Source organism: Nelumbo lutea, chromosome 7 (assembly GCF_056320005.1).
Source record: "Nelumbo lutea isolate HS-2025 chromosome 7, American lotus-T2T, whole genome shotgun sequence".
NCBI lineage: Eukaryota > Viridiplantae > Streptophyta > Magnoliopsida > Proteales > Nelumbonaceae > Nelumbo > Nelumbo lutea.
The window spans coordinates 17,942,015-17,965,703 of NC_142690.1; the positions used below are offsets into that span (position 1 = coordinate 17,942,015).

Sequence of the window (23,689 nt, forward strand, 5' to 3'; positions counted from 1 at the left end):
GCTACCTTAGATGCTTCACAGGGGAGAAGCCTCGACAGTGGGCTCATTGGCTTCTGTGGGCATACTACTGGTACAATTCGACTTATCAATCGGTTGTTGGAATGACACCCTTCAAAGCTCTATATGGCAGAGAACCCCCTCCCATATTACCTTATGAATATGGGCCATCCAAGGTGGCAGAAGTAGAGACTCGTCTACTTGCGAAGACAAGATTCTTAGATTGCTTAAGTCCAACTTGACAAAAGCCCAACAACGAATGAAGGCCCGCTATGACTCTCACCACCACCCACTAGATTTTCAGGTGGGTGACTTTGTTTACCTTAAGCTCCAACCTTACCGTCAGATCTCGGTAGTAAGACGGACTTGGCACAAGCTAGCACCCAGGTATTATGGGCCTTATAAGGTTCTGGAGAGAGTGGGCCTTGTTGCTTACCGGTTGGACCTCCCTGCAATCTCAAAGCTTCATCCAGTGTTTCACATCTCACTTCTTAAGAAGGCGGTTGGAAATCATACTCCTGTCTCATCCAACTTGCCCTAATTCACTGAAGAAGGGGACATTGACACGAAGCCTATCAGAATTGTGGATTTTCGTTGGGTTCGACGAGGTGGTCAGGTTGTGCCAGAAGCCAAGGTAGAATGGGCTGGGCTTCCTCCAGATGACGCCACTTGGGAACCTTATCTAAGGCTGAACGAGAGGTTTCCGAACCTAGACCTTGAGGGCAAGGTCAATGCTAAGGGGGGAGGAATTGTTGGAACCCAAACACTCCCTCCGAACCCAACTATGGGAGTGGAGTAGGCCACCACCAATCAGCATTTCACTAGAAGACAGAAAGGGTAGTGTGACACGCAGTAGAGCCCCCAGAGTTAGTTACAATCAGAGCCTTCCAGAGTTAGTTACTCTTCCACCAGAAGATATTCTCTCCATGATTGCACACATGTAGGCCAGCTATATAAGGCTCTGATCATGTAATAAGCAGTGTGAACGAATATCTCTTTTATCTCTCTCTCTCTCTGAGTCATTTTCTTCCTACCCTTCTCTCTCTTCTCTCCTTCATCTTCCGTTTCAGGAGGTTAAGCCACCCTTGAAGGGGCTTCCGAGGTGAGCGGTAACTCATCAGTCTCCCCTAGCCCTTTTAGCCCCTTCAACTTGTAACATATCACTTTTTCTAAACGGTACTGTAGATTTTATGAACATGACAATACCATCTCAATCTACTTTCTCTCATTTTATCACCTATTGGAGCTACTCCTAGGTTTCTTCATATAACTTCATTTCTAACCTTTTCCTTTCTTGTTTTACCCATGGTTTAAAGTGTCCCTAATTTCCCTAATATTTGTTTCCATTTCCATGGGTAGTGACATGAAATTTTACTGGAATTGACATATTCCTCAATGAACACTACTAGCACTATGTGGAGTACAGGAGATAGTTTCCACGACATATTTCCATTTCCACTTCCATGGTCAGCGACATGAAATTTTACTAGAATCGACATATCCCAAGTGAACACTACCAACACACTGTGGAATACAAGAGATAGTATTATGACATAAGTTGGTGACAATATTGTAGATATGTGGAGTAACAATGTTATTGCCCGCCTAACTTAAATGATTTCCACTTTGAGCTAACTCAATATTTCATTTCAAACATGAAGCTAAATATTAGTTTGTGTTTGTGTAATAGATCATTTGGTTGATCTATTACTACCATTTACATTTTCTATGAGTGTAAATTTTGCTTTAACTCATTCTATCATGAAGCTCCAAATCTTAAGGTTTACAGTGCAACATCAGAACATATTCTTTTGTCTATAGCCTTAGTTTCTTAGCTTTGTTTAGTGATTTTAAACAAGATAATATTTTAAAAAGGTGTGCCTGTGCTTCTCTTATCATTTCATAAGATATGATTCTATATTTTGCATAGTTTACAATGTTTCCACCATGTCTATAAATTTTACAATATTTCCATACAATGTTTCCAACATTTCCGATGTGTTTCTTATATTTGGATGACTGACAGTTCCACCGACACCGATCCATCTAAGCATTTGCAATGTACACACTGTTCCATACAACATGGCTGCCCTTGTTACTATTTTATAGAAATTTTCTTTTATTTGAAGAGGTATTTATCTATCACACAAGACTCTAGACACACCCCTCAATTTTGCCCATTCTGTCCTTTTTATGAATTATTGAACCAAGGTAACGGAAGAAGTGACATTGATTTATCTCTTGGTCCCCAATCCTAAGTGTTCCCTGGTTTGCTCTCCTACAGTCCTACTATTATTAGATTTACATTGCATGCATTCTATTTTAGTCCTTATTTTAAATCCTCTTGTTTTTAATACAGTTGTCTATAAACCTAATTTGTCATTTAATCCTTCACTAGTTTCATCGAATAATACCATGTCATCAGCAAACATCTTGCACCATAGAACCCCTTCTTGAATATGTAATTATGTAAAATTAAAATGTATTCAATCTTCTTACATTAAAAGGGCAAACTATCTTCCACTTTACTATTTATCATTTAGCAATATCCATTTGGATCTGATTTCACAAAGCATCCTACCAAACAAGACAGATCTAGGCATTGTGATATATATCTGGTTGACAAAACTGTCACCCTTTGGCTACTCATTGCTAATATGGAAATCAATCTGGTTATATTGCTTGTCAGCCAACTTCCTTCTCCATGCTGGATAGCTGAGGTGAAACAGGAGAGTGCCACCAGTTTTCAAAGAAGGGCATGAAACAGTTGTCCCTAATGTGTACTGGCTAGACAATTCTACTATGACCTTTGATAAAAAAAATTTCCACCATGACCTCCATTCTGTTTAGGAGAAGTAATCCTACCCCAATCAGCATTTCACTAAAAGAGAGGGTTTAAGCTAAGGAAATTTTCTTTCATCTGTCATTATTGAATGCAACAATTAATAATAAATTTAGTTATACCTTTTGACGTTATGTTCTTATTGCACCACAAATTGGGATTCTCAAATGGCCCTGATATAAACAATGCAAATCTCATTTCTTATTAGGAAAACACACTATATATTTGATTCCAGGCTTCTGAAGATGCTAGAAAATTGGTTGATGAGGAAAGGTCTTTTGCACGTGCTGAGATTGAGAATGCTAGAGCAGCAGTGCAGAGAGTTGAAGAAGCTCTGAAGGAACAAGAACGAATTGCCCAAACTTCTGGAAAGCAGGTTTGCTATCGTCTTTTCTGCCATACAAATATAGTAATATACAATAGAAGTTTCTAAAAGCTTACCTTTCTTCTGTTTCCTTTGTAGATTCAAGTTTGCCATTTCTTATTTCAGTTACTCTTTTCTTTCTGGATTTGTTCCAAATATATGAATCTTTCACACTTTGTCGCATTGCTATTTGAGAACTTTTTTCCTGGCTGTAGGATTAGTGGATTACAATTGCACTATATTTTGGTTACGAATTCTCTTTCAAGGATAGGGCTGCCAATAGGTTGGGCAAACCTGACAGACCTGAACTGAACAGACCCAATTATATAGGGTCTGGGTCTGCATTATCTGTCCCATCTATAATTGGGTTGGGATCAGTTTTGGTTGTTCCGGACCGATAAAGCCTGAACCAACTATATAATATAATTGTGTGTGTGTGTGTGTGTGTGTGTCTATATATATAATTATGTTTATGTATGTCATCATTGTTAAGATGTCCAAAATGTGTCAACTTAACAATAATTAATTTTATGTTCATATTACAGTCGAAGTTATAGATGTCTACCTGTCAAATTGGGTCTTATTGGGTCAGACCTGATTGCTCTGATTACACCGCCTGGTTTGGAACTTCTACATATTTACTTTTTGGGTCAAGACTGTGTACCCTAACCTGGACCAGGTCTGTCCAGTTGACAGCACTATTCAAGGGTGTATTGATTTGCAAACAAGCATTGTGCTTCAATGCAATGGAAATGCTTTTTTTTGTGTATAAAGATTATTATTCTATTATATGAGGACTTGGTCTAACATAACTTTTTGTGAACCAAGAACAATACTATTACAAGGGCAACATAATTTGAACAATATTGTAACTTTCAAGTTTGTATTTAATAATCTTAATTTATTCTGTAACTGATAAAAAAAATCTTAATTTATTCTGTAGTTGACATCTCAGTAAAGAAGTATCTCAACAGAAAAATGTAACATCAAAGATTTATCATGCTGTGATACGTGAAATTCTAGTGAGAAACTACATATCAAAATGTGGGAAGTGTTCACAAAGGAGATCAAGCACATGAAAAGAACTACTAAAGGTTTAAAGCAGAAATGTAAGAGAAATGTGGGCCAACATACTTGGCTAGACTGAGTCGGAGAGGTCCTTTTTTTGTGTTTCTCTAGTCATAGTCATAAACCTATGACTGGCCTATATACTGCAAACTATCTAAACTTTTTACTCATCAAACCTATTTAAGACAATTAGTCAAATCTTAATTGAATAAAACAAAACTAAATCAAAACTTAAAATGCCAACCTATTTAGCTCTTTGTGAGGCCTACTCCAATTCATGTCCAATTCATTAATTAAAATGCCAACCTATTTCATGTTGGTACTCATGACATGGAAATATGCCAACATTTTAAAAAATGTTCAGATTCAATGCTTGATTCAGACTTGATTAGCCTTTTGGATTCCTTAATCAGCCTTGGAAACTGTGCTAAAAGCCATTTTCTGCATTTTATTCTGCCTTACAATGTAGGAGGTTGTACTCTTCTTTATCTTCCTTATGAAAAAGAGTAATCCTGGTTTTACAGTTCATAATTCATCTGGTATTAATTAACCAAATACCTATTGCCATGCATCCATTGTTTTTACATATTCATTCTTTTCTCATGGGTTTTTGGGTTCTTCCCCTTTAGCCATTCTTTTTTTGATCTCCTGAGACATAATCATGCTGTTTTTGTATCAAGATGCATAATTAATCCCTGTTTAGGTCCTATTTGGGAGGATGAAGTGAAGCTGTTTCCAATACTATCAATCTTCTGCCTAGTAGACATAGAATAACCTATAGCTAGTATAATGTTGGGTTGGAGTCCCTTCACCCGAGTGAAGTTTGGGATTTGAAAAATGGTGACAATGAACCTAGGAAAACCTTGCAAAGTTGTCTCAGTTTTTTCCTAATTAGCATGCTGTATGCATGTTATTTTGGTATGTTTAGGTACTTGGTCACATTGCTGCTAGATTAGAACTTGTGAGGATTATTTTTCCGAGTGGGAGGATGGTAAGGTATATGTAAAATGTCCATTTGATGAAGAACCTTCTGGATTATCACACTATTTGTCCTTTCTGACATATATTTGATGAATGATGATGAACTTCTAGATTAAGTTTTTTATGTATTATACTCCTTACATATGAATAATAAACAAGGTATCAAATGAGGAGTCAGAAAGGCTAGTGTTGACTCTGCCATGCTGTAGTAGGCCTTTGACCTATATCTTGGCACATAGAGTGAGTGTGATGTGAAGAACTACATGGACCTATTTAGTCTTCTCCTTGAACTGCCATTATGTGTTTGCGATTCATAATAATATTCCATTGTGTGATATAACTTGATTTTTGATAGAAGAGAAGTTAAAATTAATGTTCTTGATCAATTGCTTCATATTGTGAACGAGGAAAAACATGTAAAAACTTTTAGGTTTGTTTGGAGATAGACTGCTTAATAGTTTTTATAGCTAAGGGAAATTAAGAAAGTGTGTAAATTTCTTCATCTAATTCTGTGTTGTCACAAGTATTTGGATCCTCTTAATCTCCCCAATTAGCATTTTCTGCTGATTATTTAACAATATAATAGTTTACAAGTTATCTAGCTGATAAAAGAAACTTACAAGTTATCTTCTTTTTTTTTTTCTTTTCTTTTATGCTTGTAATTTTGTATTTCATGGTTGAAATTGTTAGGAATTGGAAGATTTAAGGAAGGAGGTTCAAGAGGCTAGAAGAATTAAGATGCTACATCAACCAAGCAAGGTATACTGTATAAGTTTAACCTTATGGATTTTTATTGTAATCTATTCAGTCGTTTATGCATATTTCCTTTATAAGGTAGTTTTGGGCAGAAGTTTTCTGGTCTTTTGTTTCTATTTGGACAGGAATATGAAGTTTTTGGTTGTACGTGACCAAGGATATACTGGTCATTTCCATTATCTTTTGAACTGTCTGAATGTAGCCCACCTTATACTTTTCCTCTTCAAGCTGTGCTCTTTCTCATACTTTTCCTCTTCAAGCTGTGCTCTTTCTTATAACTTTTCCTCTCCAAACTGTGTTCTTTCTTTTTCTCTTTCTTTTCCTACTTCTCTTCCATCTTCTTTCTTTCTCTCTTGTCTTCTAAATCAATCGGTCTATAAACAAATTCTACAAGGAGATTAGGGAATAAATAAATTGGTTTCAGAGAAACAAAGTCTTTGTCTTGTTGGACGATCTTCCATGCAAAATTCATACAGTTTTTAAGATCAGCAAACTACATGGAGTGTTGAAAGCGCCAATTAATCTTTCTTTTATTGTCTGGATTATAGAACCCAAATGAAATATAGAAGTGAAAAACATGTGAGATGATTTTCATAATCAACCAACCCATCCAAGTGTGGCCTGAGTTATGTTTGCTTTAGATCAGGCTGGGCCTGGGTTGGTAGGCTCAGGCTTTGACCTTGATTTGAGTTGGCCATGAGCCCGGGGTCCATATATTAGGGTTGGGCTTAAACTTAGCCTACCTGCCCAAGTTATATGCTTGTATGCTTGTATCCCTAAGAGAGGATCCCTTGTAAATGTAGATGTCCTGGATGCCTCTTTTTAAATATCAGGTCATTGTATTTGTACCTTCTCTATACTTCCTTTTCTGATAATTGACACAATTTCATGTTACCAATAAAAAAAGGTGCTATTTTTTTTTCCATTCTGAATGCTGCCATTATCAAATTTTATGTTACTATCTTGTTTTTCCCTTGATAGTTTATTATATTGTGATACATATATAGGTAATGGACATGGAACACGAACTTCGAGCATTACGAACTCAGCTTGCAGAGAAGTCTATGCACTCTCTTCAGCTTCAGAAAGAGGTCAGTTCTCTGTCAAGTAGCTCTTCTCTATTAATTGTAATATATGGCTTATATATGAAATTCCTTATGATTCTTTCTAGTTTCCCATTCTATGGTTGAACATCTCTAGCAGTTAGCAGTTATTTTGTTTTCATGGCAGTTCCACTTGTCACATACAGCTCATATTTTTGGCTTCTTACCCATTTTGTTAATTGGTCTTGAACCATTTGGATGGAAGAAAGTGAACGCCAGTTTCTCTAGTTGTATGGTTTTCATCACCATTTTTCTTGTATTCACAATTTTTTGAAATTTGTTTGGTTATATATTGCTTTCTTTGTAGTTTATTTTTATGACCCAAGTAGATGTGATCGGATAGATTTTTTTTATTTTTATTTTTTTTATTTTTTATCAATACCTAGATAGCTATGTTTCCCATTCTAAATTTCTAATATTTAAAAATTTGGAAAGTCTACTGAAGGAATTACCCATACTGTGTTCAACTGTTTTCTGCATGGTTCTGTTCAGTTCTTCCTCTTCTATGTCTTGTTCCAAAGTGGTGTCTATTATTGAATGTTATGGTGATTTTGTTTATTCATACTTCTGGGCGAATCATACTTGATTATACCAGTTGATAAAGCATTGTTGTTTTTTTTTGTATGTTGGGTGATAATTCCTAAACAGCATCAAGGGTTCTGTACTATGACATGAGCAAAATTTAAGGAGCAAACTAGTATCTTATTTGTGAATTTTTTCCATTGAATATGTGCTGCAATGTTGTAAGACTTGGACTGTTCAACCATTGGGTTGGCCCGGTGACTTGTGACACACACACACACACATACATACATACATACACACACATACATATATATATATATATATATCATAATAGAGGGTGGGCCTTGGTGCAATGGCTAATGGCTGGGTTGCTTCATTGGTAGGAGCCTCGTGCACTGGGCTGCCATTTTTATATAATATATCATAATACTATAACATGTGTACTTTTGTGGTTTGATGGTCATTTTTCTGATCTTCATTCAAATGATTAGTCTTGTGAACCATGCTTTTGTAAAAAGTGCACACACATGGTCAAGTCAATATAGGCATTTTCATTTCAGTAAAATTCAACATAGGCATTAAAGAAACAAAAAAAGAAACACAAAAGGTTTTGTGGCTTAATGTTAATATGCAGTTCTTTGTAATCATCATCATTTTACAATATATGGTGATTTGGATGGGTCATTGAAAATCAGCTGGGTAACTAAAACCCAACTAGTTTTCAATGGTTTTTCCTGGGTTAGTAGCTTGGCAGATGGTTTTTGGGGAAAAACTAAAAATTGGGATTTAAATTTTAAAGGGCCATTTACTAAAACACCCCTATACTTTGCAATGAATTTACTTGATCGACCTTCCATTAGATGAAAGTGGGAAATGACAGTTTTGCCACTAACATCCATTCAAATAAATTTAATCAAAAGAAACAAAAAACAAAAATGCCATTTTTCCCCCTAGTAAAACATGGACAACCACTATTTTTCTCTAATTGGTCAATTTTGTTTTCTATAAACAAACATGGATCCATACCCTTGAAAAATTTCCACTCGGTTTAAGGGTACTTTTGGAATAAACAACCATAGGTTCATACCCTTAGGCATTTTCCACTTAGTTTAGGTGATCATGTTACTATTTTCATTTGGCAAACAAATAGTTCTTCATGAAGTTCGATTAAGTAAATATGTTGTAAATTATAAGGGGTGTTTTAGTAAACTACAGACTATAGGGTAGGTTTTAGTAAATTGTGAAACTATAGGGGTGTTTTAGTAAATGACCCAATTTTAAAATACTGGATTTCCCTCGGGTTCCTGAGTCTGATGGTCTGACCATCTGGTATGGTCTGTGTTTTACAACATTGATTGGCTGACATATGATTGTACTTGCACTCTCTTTTGTTTGTCTTGTGAGGTATTAAATGGAAATCCAAGAGCAGTTGTTTTTGTGTGTTAATTTCTTGTACTATACTTTTGTCCTTTTACTCTTTCAGCTGGCAATGATCAAGAAGCTTCAGGAAAACAAATCCCGGTTGTATGTGATAGATGGTTCTGAAACCTTAGGTTCATATTTACGGATCACCTCTTGTGTGGATAAAGCTCCAGATATTTTGAAATGTTCTATCCAATGGTACCGTGTATTGCCTGATGGTGGAAAGAAGGAACTAATTTCTGGTAATTACTTGCTTAACTACTTTTTATTGATTCTTTAATGTGTTTTGTTTCAGTGTTTTTTTCTTATATGCACTGATTTCATTATTTTTAGCCTGGATTGCAAACTTTACTCAAATGGTTAATGATGTGGCCTCCTAGTATAACTTTGATTCACAAAAGTTGTGTTAGATTTCATGTGTTAGCGATCTATGTTTTATGGATGCTTGGTTTTTTACCAATGTTGAGTGCTACAATTTTTAGTTTGAATTCTGTATCTGCTCTGCATCCACAATGATTCCTGGGTAACTGTATGGGTATTGTATCTTGTTGGATACTTCATTTCTTTTGTGTGTGTAAATTCCTTGTTAGATACCATGCCCAGATGCTTCCTTACCAAACCCAGCTATCCTGAAGAAAAGCATCTGTTGCAAAGCACATATAGCTATTTTTTGTTATTTCATGTTACTAGCTGCAATGTAAGAACTTCATGGCTTAAGCCAAACTGCAATTCCATTTGGATTTCTGGGTGATAGTTGAGTTATATATTCAGATGAATATTTTCTCTGATATAATCATTTTTACATGGGGTCAGGGAAAGAACTAGATATATGTCTAGATGGAAACCTTGTAAAAAATTTGCAAAATCTGATTTATTGTGATCTTTAGCGCTGTTTATTTTTATGTATTTGGTAAAATGGTAATTTTGACTTCCATAAGGCCTCTATAACTGATAACACTTATTTTTAAGTATGGAACTTTTCATAATCCTTTTTAGCTTCTAGTTTGATATATTTGAGTGGTAAAAATAAATATAGTCGTCCTTATAAAATGAATTAGTGCAACTGTAAAAGTTCCTTGAAAATTTGGTTTCTTCAAATCCAATGTGACACACTTTTTAAATAGACTTTGCCCACATGAGGTGGTTATGATAATTTTTGTTCATTCTGCCTTGGATAAAATCTTTCCAAGAATAATGTGGTTGCGCATGGAAGATGCCCCATTTGATGAAATTGCAATAAGTAATGGGTCAAGCAATCAACAAAGTTACAAGTCGAGTGAGCCTTATCCCATTCAACGATTAAAACTTGATACTAGTTGGCTTATGTTAGCCATTATTCCTTGCCTTTCGACGATGCAGAAAAGAATGAATATCAGGGATAGACAATTGTTCCAGTATATCTCTTTTTTATCTAGATTTGATGAACGGTACCATTACGATACAACATTATACATGGTGTATTATTATGGATTTTTGATTATAGCATCCAGAAAGAGAAGCAGATTAACCATTAGAAAAAAAGAAAGAGGGATGCCCATTTGAAGGATCTACTTGTTCCTGTCTTCCTTTTCTTTATTCTCTTTTATCTCAAGATCCTTCCATTAGAGTCTAATCTCCTTCATGTTAAAGTGAATGCTGGAAATGTCTTGTCTGGGGAAGCAGTGCTGTAGTTTTGCTATGATTTACGAGGTTTCACAAAAATTCAGTCTGATTAGATGACATTTAGCCAATTGACTATGTAAATTTGCTTGCAGTTTTTTTAGAACTTTTTCATGTCAATTTCCTTGCTGGAAACTTTCTATTGGTGCTTCTCATCTTCTGGACATATGACTTGTTAGGCGACCCTTTTCCATGAGGTTTTGGGGTGTCTTACTCTTTGTTTTCTGGGTAGGCTGGAGGATCAGAAATTGGATACATTCACCTTCATATAATCTTGTCCAAACTCTTTTGGAGAAACATAAACAATCATTTAGAGCATTACTCCATTCTCTACCTTGTGTATTTGGAAGGAGAAAGATTGAAAGATATTTACAAGGAAATCAGGACCAGTGCACAGAATCTTCAAGGACATCAGAGGTTTTATTATGGATCAGGTACTAGTGCACAATGTTATGAATGGGACTAATTTTGATTTGAGGTGGAAAAATTACCGAGGCATTGAAGGTGTCTACCGTTATTTTTCTCTCCTATATGGCTTTTACTCAAAAACATTACCAAAGCTATTATTAATCGATTAAAGATGTTGCTTATTGAAAAGAGAGAAGTGAGACGTGGAGATAGTCCTCCAAATGCAATTAAGAGCGCAGACTGCAGACGTTTATTCACTTTATTCATTTGTTTATAAGAAGTGTAGATCTGTGCATGTTCTGATGCTTAGACTGTTTCTCTTTTCACAACAAACTTGAGGTTGTTTTGTCATCAAGTGTGGTTTAACTATTTGTTTATGGTTTCTGGTTTTGCAGTCCTGTTGTGTATGTGTGTGGACACATATGTTCATGTTGCACATTTCTTTTCTTTTGGTCATGTTATTTCTTACTTTCCAGATTTTTATCATGTCAGGGGCCACAAAACCATTCTATGCTCCAGAGCCTTTTGATGTTGGGCGGATCTTACAAGCTGATATTGTTTCAGATGACCAAACAGTCTCGGTGACAACTGCTGGTCCCATTGATCCTGGTTTGGCCTTGGTCCTGGATCTGTAACATAATTGTTATAGTGGAAAATCATTATTCTGAATATTTGGAATGTCTTGTAGCACAAATTTGTGCACATATTCATACACATGGTTGCCATGCTAGGTATCTGGATGCAACACTGTATCCGGTTCAGCCTGAGAGATCTACAGGGACCAAAAATTAATATGATATTATCTCCACCGTTTAAAATAATATTATTTTCTGTTAGAAAGTGCATTTACCCTAGACATTTCAGGAAGCTCATCAGATTTGACGGTTAAAAATATCTGATCATATACTTATAAAAAAAAAATCTGATCATATTGATTTTTGGTCCTTGAAACCTCAGAAGCAGGGCTAATCCCTATTTCATGATTCCACTTGATGTATGCAATATGTAGTGGTTTGGTGCTTAATTTTTTTGGCACTAAACACTCAAGCTAAAACTTCTTTTTCTGTAGTATGATATCAATTAATATATGAAAAACTTTTTGAAGAAAAGTTTTTTCTACTTGAAAATTTTGTTTATGAGAATTGTATCTCCACTTGTTTTTCTGTCTAGGTTAGTTAAAACTAATCCAAAATACAACTATTTTATACAGCTGCAGGATTGGGAAGCTATGTTGAAGCACTTGTCAGGAAACCTGAAACTGAATTCAATGTATGTTTTCTAACCTCCTCCAGTATTTAACCATTTGTTATTTTGATGATTATGCTGAACATTAATTGATTGTTGTGGTTATATACTGATTATTTTTAGTTGATGCAAGTAAAATAATGTTTTGAGTTAACATGTATCAATGGAGAACTTAATTTTAGTTAGCTCTTTGTTTGGATGAGTTGCCAGACAATGTGTTGTATTTGTAGAATATACAACATTGGAATCTTTTACTTTAGTAGCTTAAATGGTGGCTTAGAAGTGCTCAATGTGTTTCCTGCTTTACCCTCTATATATTTGACGAATTTTTGCCCCTTGTTTTTTTGGCCTTCTTTAACTGAGAAAAGTTGAAAACTTCCAATGCTTATTATCGTTTAGAAGGGGGGTTCAACATATTATGCAGTAAGAAAAGTGGACTGGACAAGCTAGTACTGTTGTACAAAATAGATGGCTGAACTGAAATAAACTCTACTGATGCACAAATATATCAAATACATATAATAAATAAAATAATAGTACTTGTTTGGTGAATACAATCTTATCTGGAAATTGAGACAATCTTGCCTGAAGTGAATCCTGTCATTTCTGTACTTGGGGATCATGAAGTTGATGTGAGGTATGCTGTAGTAGCATTTTTTTTTATCAATAACACTTTCATTAATTCATCAGTATGAAATTTACAAGTTGAAGACAAACACACTTATCTTCCAAGAGTCACAAAGAGCTTCAAGAAAGGAAAAAAAGAAAAAGAGAAAAAGACACTAACGTTACAGCTTAGCCCAAAACAAAGAATCCCTTTCTGCCCCTTGTTTAGGTAAACCGTCAGCTAGGGAATTAGCCGATCTTTTAATCCAACATGTCTTCACTTCCATCTCCCGCACCAGCCACTTGAATTTCCTCCTCTCATTATTGTACTTCCATAAATCATTTTGATCTTTAGTCAGCCACCCTATCACCACCTCTGAATCCCCTTGAATTATGAGTTTCTTGATGTTCAATTCCTTATCTTTCCGGACTCCTTCCATAACTGCAAAGATCTCAGCTCTAAGGGAGTCATCCACTCCAATTGGGCCTGAGAATATAGTAGAGATGACCCCATTTTCATCCCTACAAACACCCCTGATCCCCGATTGTCCCGGGTTTCCCCTACTACACCCATCAAAGTTTAATTTCAAGAATCCACTAGATGGGGGGGTCCAAGGCACACTCATTACTGACTTGGTCTGCGTGCAATTTGCAATTTCACCCCCCTTCCTCAACATGTCATCCACAGTGTAATCTGTGAATAGTTCCAACGATTTCAGCCACTGTACTGCCCTAATATGTATGATAGCTCACAGATCTGCTGCTCCTCTCTGTGTTTCTGAGAATATCTTGGAGTTTTTTTCTTCCCACAGTGTCCAACATATTGCAGCCCTTAGTCCTGTCCACATTGTCCTTCCCCTTTTTATTCGCCACCTAAAAAAGGACGTGGAGAAAAGGCCCTACAAGTCTGATGGGGGGGATTCCAGCTGCATCCAAATAAGGAGAAAGCCCAATCCCAAATTGACCTAGCGAAGTGGCAAGACACCAGTAGGTGAAAACAGTCTCCCCATCTGCTTTACACAGAACACACCACTGAGGTGACAAGCAAGTATTGGGTCTCTTCTTTTGGAGTAGATCACTAGTGTTGATTCTTTCTAGATAGGCTTCCCAACAAAAACTACCAACCCTAGGGGGTATAGCTTTGCACCAAACCTCACCAACAGGGAAAGGGGGAAGGTTAGGACTCGTGGACTGACTTAAGACTTTGAAGAACGAAGCACAAGAGAAAATGCCATTGGGGGTAGGTGTCCAAATTCTAGAATCCGCCCTAGTGGGGTCTAAGACAACGTTATCAAGAAGTGCAATAAGGCTCGAAATACTGTCGAAGTCTGAGTCCCTCAAATCCCTTCTTACACCCAAGTTCCACCCATTTCCAGAAATGAAAGAGGACGGGGTGATGAAAGACGAGATCGGCTCATTTTTCAAATCAGAAAGAGCATACAAAGACGGAAACTGATCCTTTAGAGGGGCGCTCCCCACCTAGGTTTGTTCCCAAAATTTTATGGAGTTCCCGGAATTCAAGTCATACCTGATATTAGGGAAGAAAACTGGTAGTAGGTCATGAATGGCTTTCCAAGGAGAATTGCTTGTGGTCCTAGCTCTGATTCCAGCATGCCATCCATTGTGCTCTAGCCCATGTATAATTGCCACTATTCTAGCCCATAACTTCTCCTTCTCCATAGGAAGCCTCCACAACCACTTCCCCAACAGAGTCAAATTCCTTCTCCTAATACTCCCAAGCCCCAAACCACCACACGACTTACTCCTACACACTATCTCCCATCTAACCCTATGATCTCTCTTCTCCTCTCCCGGCTCCCACAGGAAATCTTTCATTAGCTTCTCTAAACTGTTAGCTATCTTCACTGGGATTTTAAACACCAACATGAAAAAGATGGGTAAGTTATCAAGCGTGGCCTTAATTAGTGTAATTCTCCCACCAAGAGAGAGGTAGTTCTTTTTCTAGGATACTGGTCTTTTTTCAAACCTTTCCATCACCGGGTTCCAAAAACTCTCTCTCTTGGGATTATCACCTAATGGCAACCCTAAGTAGTTCAAAGGCCACCCCGAAACTTAACACCCCAGCACTTCAGCACTCTCCCTGATCTCTCCCTCCTTCAAATTCACCCCCACTACACAACTTTTCCCAAGGTTAACCTTCAAATTGGACATTTGCTCAAACAATTGTATCACCGACTTTAAATTCCTGATATACCTCACATTACCGCCTTCACAAAATAGAATCGTGTCATCAGCAAATTGTAAGTGAGTGAGGGGGGTTCCCATCCTCCCAACTCTCCAGCCTCTAATGAGCCCCCTAGAATCTGCTCTGTGAATCAATTTTCCCAAAACCTCCACAATTAGAATGAACAAGAAAGGAGAAAGGGGGTCTCCTTGTCTTATACCCCTACTGGCTGGAAAGAAATCCACCACTGTCCCATTCACTAGCACTAAATAATGGCAATTCTGGACACAACCCATGATCCACTTACACCATCTAGCCCCAAACACGAATGTAGTTAAAATTTTCCTCAAGAAATCCCAGTCCACCAATTCATAAGCCTTTTCCAAGTCCAGCTTATAGACCACTCCCTTCTTCTTATCCCTCTTAAAGTTCTCTACACTCTAATTAGCAATTAAAATCTGATCTGTAATTTGTCTTCCACTCACAAAAGCTCCTTGATTGTGTGCAATGATATCTGGCAGTACCTTCTTCAGCCTCAAAGACAACACTTTTGCAATGATCTTATACAAGCTATTAACCAAGCTAATTGGCCTAAAATCCTTCAGGTGGGATGCATCTTTCTTTTTTGGAATTAAGGCTATAAGTGTAGAGTTCACACCCAGATTGACAATTCCTCTCCTGAAAAACTCCTCAAACGCCCGCAAGAGATCATCTTTCAAGATATCCCAACAATCTTGATAAAAAGCCATTGTGAACCCATCTGGCCCCGGGGCTTTTGTTCTATCCATAGAAAACACAACCTCCTTGATCTCTTCTAGATTAAAGCTTCTTTCCAACATTCTCCTGTTCTCCACCCCTACATCTGGCCAATCCAAACCTTCTACCCACACCCTTCTACTCACAGGCCTTCTTAGAATAGATTTGAAGTGCTCCACATAGGCCCTGGCAATCTCCTCTTGTTGTACTAACTCAACTCCATCTACTACCAATTTGGAAATAGAGTTCTTCCTTCTCCTGCCATCTGCTAGAGAGTGAAAATACTTAGTGTTTTTGTCTCCCTCTTGCAACCATTTACACTGAGATTTTTGCCTCCTGCTAATTTCCTCCTTGTGCAGGCAGTCCTCTAACTGTCTTCTCTAGTCTCTCCTGAGATCCTTGTCTTCCTCTCCAAATTCTCCCCTTTCCTCTTTAGAGTCAGGGCTTTCAATCTTATCCATTAGGTCTCCCTTTCTTTCTTCTATCCTCCCGAACTCCATCAAATTCCACTCCTTGATTCTTGCTTTCAAGAATTGTAGTTTCTTATGGAATCTCATCCCCTCCCATTCCACCAGTGGGTTACACTCGTGCCACCACTCCCTCACTTTGTTAGGAAACCCTGGATGAAGTAACCACATATTTTCAAATCTAAAGGGGGTAGGACATCCACACCTTCTTTCCTCCTTACATAACACTATGGGCCAATGATCCGAGGTCACCTTTGGGAGAGTCTAGAAGCCAAGGTTCCCCAATGTTCTTCCCAATCCAAAGAGAACATGAATCTATCCAGCTTAGAGCAAATGGGTCTAGATTGGAGATTTGACCATGTAAATGCCTTATGTGCTAGGGGAATCTCTTTAAGTTCAAAGGCATCCACAAAACTGTTAAACTTCTTCATGCTTTTTGTCACCCTTTGGATAACCTTATTGGACTCCTCCGAGAATCTGATCACATTGAAATCCCCACCCATGCACCAAGGCCCATCCCACAACCCTTAACATCAGCCAATTCCTCCCACAACTCCTTTCTCTCTCTGTAATCATTCGGTCCGTAAACATTTGTGAACACCCACATATAATCATCCTCTTGCTGCTTAAACTTCATGGAAACCGAATACTTTCCGATCAACTCCTCCAGACCTTCAACCACATCCCTCTTCCACATTGTTACAATCCCCCCAGAAGCACCCCATGATGGAGTCGCCACCCAGCTAATCCCCCTAGCTTTCCATACACTCCTTGCCCACTTGTCATTAAACTCCATTCTTTTAGACTCTTGCAACAACACAATGTCTGGGTCATACTGTCTTATTACCTCTTTTATTGTTACTCTCTTCTTTGCACTCCCAATTCCCCTCACATTCCAACTAAGAATCTTCATTCCGCTTCTTTTTTAAAACCCCTTGCCACCCTACCCACTACTTTCCCCCTTTCCTTCTATGTCCTTTTACCCCGAGCTTCTTGTCTCTTTCTACATCTCTCTTCAATCTCTCTACTTCACTCAATCTCCTCTTCTTTGTTATGATCTGCTTCTTCCTCTTCTGTAAACTTTCTTTCAACTGATTCAAATCTTTCAACCTACATCCCAACTTCCCTACAAAATTTGCTATCGTGTCTTCTCTCACCGAGTCCTCCACCCCTACCCTTCCTACAAAATCCCCTCCATCTTTGTCCACCTGCCCTTCCTTTCTCTCCTCTAGTCCCACCTCTGTTCTTTCCTCTCCATCCTTCCTCCCTTTCATGTTACCTCCCTCCTTCCTTGCTCTCTCCTCGTAATCCTCTCCATCTCTGCCCTCATTCCTTTCCCTCCTCTCCACTAACCCCTCCTCTCTTCCTTCCTCCCCTTCCCTCCTCCAGATCAGCTTCCCTTCCACTTCCTTAAGCACTCTTTCAATGATTTCCCACACTTTTCCACTCGTATACATTTATTCCCACACCTTCCCACATTCCTTCCTTCCCCTCTCCCCCTCCTTGGAGAGCCCGCTTGCTAGCTCGGCTGCATATTCATGGGCTATAGGACATGGAATAGAAACGGAATCTGGAACCAAAGACATAGGAGACACATTAATAGCACAAATCGAAATCACATGGTTACCTGGGACTGATTGACAAGCTAGAAAAGGATTGCTCCCGGCCTCCCTCTCTTGTTCTAGAGGTTGGTAAACATTTATCTCCCTGAGTTGGTTGGGAAGTACTTCTGTCCTTTGGTCAACCTGGTGATCTTTCCACTCTACCCCTGGTTCACCCCTAGATGGCGTGTTCCTGCTCTGCTTCCGGTTCTCCCGGTTTGCCCCTTCTGATAATCCTTGCACACTCTGTAGTCTTGGGAATGAGATAAGCCGATTGCACTCTTCACCCTGAAATAAGCTTGCAATATTCCACCCATCCATGTCACCTCCAGCACAACTACCTTCGTCGTTTACACTGCCCACGCTAGTGCCATCAACAGAAGGGTCCTCCGATTCATCATCGCCTTCACTGCCTTGCACCCAACCTTCAATCTTCTCTTTTTTCTCTTCAGTTCTTCCCCTAGCGAAACTTGGCTTCGGCCTCTCTGAGGAGCGTCGCAAGGGGCTAAGCTCCTTCAGACTTCGTCGGAAAACCCACTGTAAAGCCCGCTTCTTCTCTGGTTTCCGGTGCTGCGCGCATTCCCCCCTGTCTCGCGACTGGGGATGCTAATAGACCGTTAACGTTGTCTATCTTAGTCGAAACCCTAGTCATGTGGTTCATTAAAAGCTCACGCGCCTTTTTAACAAACTAGGTCGGGCCCGCTGACCTGTTTGGGCCTTTAATAACACCACTAACAGTCCGCATGGGCTTTTTCTTTGGCCCATTCTTAAACACCCGCGAGCTCACATGACTTTTAAGAAGGTCACGCACGTCCAACCCCGGGCTCGGTTTGGCTTTATCAGGTCTAGGTTTGGTTCTTCCTTGGACCAACCCCTTTTCCTTGTTCAAAAAAATCAGATTGGCGCCGGTTACAACCTGTGCAAAGGACCTGCCACCCTCCAGACCGTTCACTGCTTCCACATGCGAAAATCCCACCCCCTGAATGCTACCCTTTTGTTTCTCCAGCATTTGTTTTTCCATTTTAGTGAAAGTGCTTTTCTTGTTTGAATCCTCCAACCCTTTCTTGCCACGCAGTTCTTCTTCTTCAACCTTCTCATCTCGCTCCCTACGAGCCTCTTTCCAGAGCACCCATTCAATGGATGAAGCCAGCCACACTGAGTAGCATTGACCTTCAACTAGCACCTCTATCTTCCGAGGAATCTCTTCAGGTTTTACTCCATTCAATAAAATGGAAGCTGAACAAAGGTCTCCCCAGAAGGCACCTCCTAGTGATCCTCCACACATCAAAGCAATGGCTTCAGCAGTTTCTTGCTTCCACAAGTGAAAGGGAAGACCTAAGAGACGCACCAGCACTCCATCTTCAACAAAGAAATCTTTGGAGTTTGATCCCGGACACCATCTTGATACTCTGAAGTTTCCAAGTTTAGCTTGGATATTTAAAGCCTCAACTTCTACTCTATTCTCAAGCAGATCCAGCAAAGCCTTGTCCTTCTCAAAAGGTGTTAAAATAAATGTGCTCTTCAACTTTAAACTTGCTGTTAACAGATCTGCAACTTTCCTCCAGTCTAGAATGTGAGCTGAATCTTTAACTATCAGTTTACTTTCCCGATCACCTCTCTGTATGTTTACTCCCATTCTGTATTTACCTGCCCCAGCTATCACTAAAAGAGTCTCTTGCTTATTATTGCTCACCATACTATTAGAACTGCTTATCTTTCTTTTTACTATTACTTCTCTTTTAGCACCCAAGCGTTGCAGCAGTTCACATAAGGCGCCATGAACTTCCTTCCAGCCCTGACTCTTCCTTCCTTCTGGGATGCAGACCATCTGCTTTCTACCCTTGCCAAAAAATTCTGTCAAAGAAATAAAATAATCTTTAAGGTTTCTCTTACACTCTACAACAAACCTTCTTCCAGTTTCTGAGAGGAGCTCTTTCCAACTATTTTGTTTGCCTTTGTTACTTGCACCTTCCACAAACTCCTTGAACCCTTCAATTACCCCCAAACCTTCTAACAGCACCATCCCTCTCTTGCTTCCCTGATTTTCAAGCTCAGCTGACCATTTAATCTCAGTTCCTCAAATAGGAGCTCCTTAGATTCAATCTTCAAAGCTTTTTTCCAACGGCTTACCTCCACAAATTCTCCCATCTTCAATGGAATCCCCCTTCTATCCTTCTTTGTTCAGTGCAGTATGTTTTATTGGGAAGTTGGCTCCAGGATTCAACAATAAAGCTTGTCCTTCTAGGCGTGTGCTTGCAAAATAGGAGATATCCTTAGGCTTGTTCTATCAACAAGAAGAAAGAACAATGATTTAAATCACAAGTTAGATGCATTGATGAGGAAGATTTCTTGATAAAAGGCCAGGAAATCAAGTAAAAACTATTTTGAAAAATTATTAAATGAAAAACATGTAGAGGGTGCTAATGGAGGAGGGATTAGTAACTGAAATAGTACTAAAGCAACATATACCTTCACAAAATTAGAATTACTAAAGTGAAGGAAGGCACTAAACAAGATGAAGAAAGGAAAGGTGTTAGGACCTGATAATATTTCAATAGAAGTGTGGGAAGGTATGGGAGAGGTAGGCTTATTATGGCTAATTAAACTATTTAATTGAAACAAAGAAAATATTCCAATGGATGGATAAAACAAGGGTGGGATACAAAGTTGTAATGATTATCATGGAATTAAACTCATACTCACACTTTAAAACTTTAGGAGAGAATAATTGAGCAAAGGTTACAACATGAAACAATTATTTTAGAGAACCGATTTTGGTTATGCCAAGGAGATCAACTATGGAAGCTATCTTTTTATTAAGACAATTAATTGAAAAGTTAAGAGAGAAGAAGAGAGATCTTCATACGGTTTTCATTGACTTAGATAAAGCATATGATAGAATCTATGGAGAGATAATATGGTGGGTTTTGGAAAAGAAAGGAGTCCCAAATGGATATGTGGACTTAATAAGGCTATGTATGAAGGTGAAAAAACCAATGTTAGAATAGATTTTACAGTTACCATTGGTCTTCACCAAGATTCAACACTTCGTCCTTATTTATCTGCACTAGTTATAGATGAATTGACAACATATTCAAGAGGAGGTCCCATGGTGCTTGATGTTTGCTGATGACATGGTATTAATAGTTGAAACTGGTGAAAGGTTAAATGCAAAGTTAGATTTATGGACAACTGCATTAGAAACAAGAGGGTTTAAAATAAGTAGGACTAAAACAAAATATGTGCAATGTAAATTTAATAATAATAGGAGTGCAAATCAGCATATACTTAGGATTGGAGGCCAAGAGATAATGTGGTGTCTTCCATTACCTTGTTCAATAATTCATAACAAAGTAGAGATTGAGGATGTTGCCCATGAAATTAGGATGTGCAAAATGGAGGCATGCATCCAGAGTTTTATGTGATAGGTGAAACCACTTCGGCTAAATGGAAAAATGGTTATAAGGTCAGCTATGTTGTATGGAGTAGTGTCTGGCAGTGAAACACCATGTCAAAAAAACGAGTGTGGCAGAAATGTGAATGCTTAGATTGCTGAGTGGTAAAACCAGAAACTCAGAAAGGGCAGGTTTAGAAATGAAGTTAAATGAACCTAGGAGTAGCTCCGATAGGTGATAAAATGAGAAAAATAGATTGAGATGTCTTAGTTGTGCATAAAAGACCATCTACAGCATCTGATAGAAAAAGTGAGTTGTTTCAAATTTAGGGGGCTAGAAGCACTAGGGACAAATCAAAAAGGACTTGGGTGGAAGTAATAAGAAATGATTTAAGTGCCCATAATTTAGGGTTGGATATTGCACTGAACAGAATGGAATGGCGAAACAGGATTAAGTGACCCCATGTAGTTGGGACAAGGTTTAGATGATGATGATGGTTCCTTGGGATGACATAATGGGGGTAGCCCATCCCCCAAACGCATAGCCCCCTAACCTTGCTGAAGACCGGATTCAATCCCAAGTCTCTGCTGGAGCCAGCCAGAGACTTTAACAACTGAGCCTGCTTCCACCCTCTTCATCTTAAGTATCTTGATCATCGTCAGTTACTATATTGGATATTAAAATAAGTCTTTCCACAAGCTTTTCGTTCCAACTGATATTGGATATTGTGCAACACTTGTATGGGGCCAAACTGTTACAATCATACATGGCCGTGCCAACCATGGGTGAAATGTAGTACTATTTAACTTGGAAGTATTAGCTTATTTAGTGCATAATATGTGATTATTTTTATATGATGGCATTATAAATTTATAATTGCTTCCTAGAAACTTCCACCATCTCCTAAGTCTGGTGTTCATAATCGTCACAGGTAGTTATTACCCAGATGAATGGACAAGATCATCCATCGAATGTTGTTCACACATTTCATGTGGGAAAGATGAGGATAAAGCTCTGTAAAGGAAGATTTACGAAGGCTAAAGAAAACTACTCCAATTCAATGCAGGTAAATTGTTACGTGATTCTAATATTGTGTGCTATCATGTTCTCTGAAGATAAGTAAGTGTCAAAGCTGGAAACTGAGGTGACTTTTGTCAAAAGCATTTGGCAGTACTCGATTTCTTACCTGGACAAATGCTTTCTGAGATCTGCTTGTCAAAAAGTACTTCTAATGGCATAATCGTAGAAGGAATTAATGTTTTATGTATTTATTCCCCTTCAATCAATATGGCTAATCGGCTCTTGCTAGAAGTTTATTAGATTATTAATTACTATGTTTTCTTATTTACTGGCAATTAATGCATTGGAACCTTGTTGTTGCTTACAGTTAAGGAGATGTTTTGTTTCTTCTACAAGTTCTAGCTCTTTAATTGAAATCTAGAATGCCGGTTTCTTTCATTTAACTGATAAATATTTTTGGGAATTGAAAGAGTTACCCGTGAATGGGCATTTCTTACACTTTCTTCGCCTTCCCAGTTATGTGGAGTTAGAGGGGCTGGTAATGCGGCACCACAGGCATTGTTTTGGCATGTAAAGAAAGGACAATCCTTGGTATTAGCTTTTGAATCAGAGCGAGAAAGGAATGCAGCCATTATGCTTGCCAGAAGATTTGCTTTTGACTGTAATGTAAGCATCTCCTGGCTTCCAACTTGCAATCTATTTATCAATCCTTTATCAGAATCATATTCTAAATTTAATTGTTTAAATTGCCAGATTATGCTTGCTGGACCCGGTGATCGAACGCCTTTGGGGAACTAACTTGGTTTGCTTCTCTTTCCTTGAATGTAAAGTATTACTAGTATAGCTTCCGGAATATGTGTATTTGCTTGTTTGTAACAATTAAAAGAAAGAATTGGTGTGTTGTATTATTTGTAAGCTGGGCTTCCTCCATTCTGGTTGCATCCTAACATCAAAGGCATCCTTTTTTATTTGCCTTTTTATTTGGTTGTAACAATTTTTCCACCTTATGTTTACGATTCATGTGCAGCTGACTAGCATTCTATTAATTAAACTATTGGCTTTGGGTGATATCTGAGTGGAAATTGATGGCGTTTGTTTCTTCATTTTTTCTTTTTGGACTGCATCGTTGATGGTGTTTGGTCATCCAAGTCTAAATGTTTCTCTATGTCGACCTAGTTTCACACTCAGTTTTGCTTCATCCGCAATGAAAAAAGAAGAAAAAAAGGCCCTACTACAGTAAACTCGCGCAGAATAAGATACATTTGAGGATCAAAAGATGATATCCAGCG

At 38.3% G+C, this 23,689-nt stretch overlaps 1 protein-coding gene across 5 annotated transcripts in view; it reads left to right on the forward strand.

The window, feature by feature from the left end:
* The window catches only part of SCAB1 (plectin-like protein), a 37,034-nt gene extending 13,566 nt beyond the window's left edge, over positions 1 to 23,468 (forward strand). For all 5 annotated transcript variants that reach the window (XM_088955029.1, XM_088955032.1, XM_088955031.1 and 2 more), the window contains 9 exons: positions 3,075 to 3,215; positions 5,943 to 6,011; positions 7,016 to 7,099; positions 9,120 to 9,300; positions 11,618 to 11,734; positions 12,336 to 12,394; positions 22,312 to 22,446; positions 22,917 to 23,066; positions 23,154 to 23,468. In XM_088955029.1, the coding sequence (XP_088811155.1) occupies positions 3,075 to 3,215; positions 5,943 to 6,011; positions 7,016 to 7,099; positions 9,120 to 9,300; positions 11,618 to 11,734; positions 12,336 to 12,394; positions 22,312 to 22,446; positions 22,917 to 23,066; positions 23,154 to 23,198 (981 nt within the window). In that variant the 3' untranslated portion in view covers positions 23,199 to 23,468. The remainder of the gene's footprint in view (positions 1 to 3,074; positions 3,216 to 5,942; positions 6,012 to 7,015; positions 7,100 to 9,119; positions 9,301 to 11,617; positions 11,735 to 12,335; positions 12,395 to 22,311; positions 22,447 to 22,916; positions 23,067 to 23,153) is intronic.
* The last annotated feature ends 221 nt before the right edge of the window (positions 23,469 to 23,689 follow it).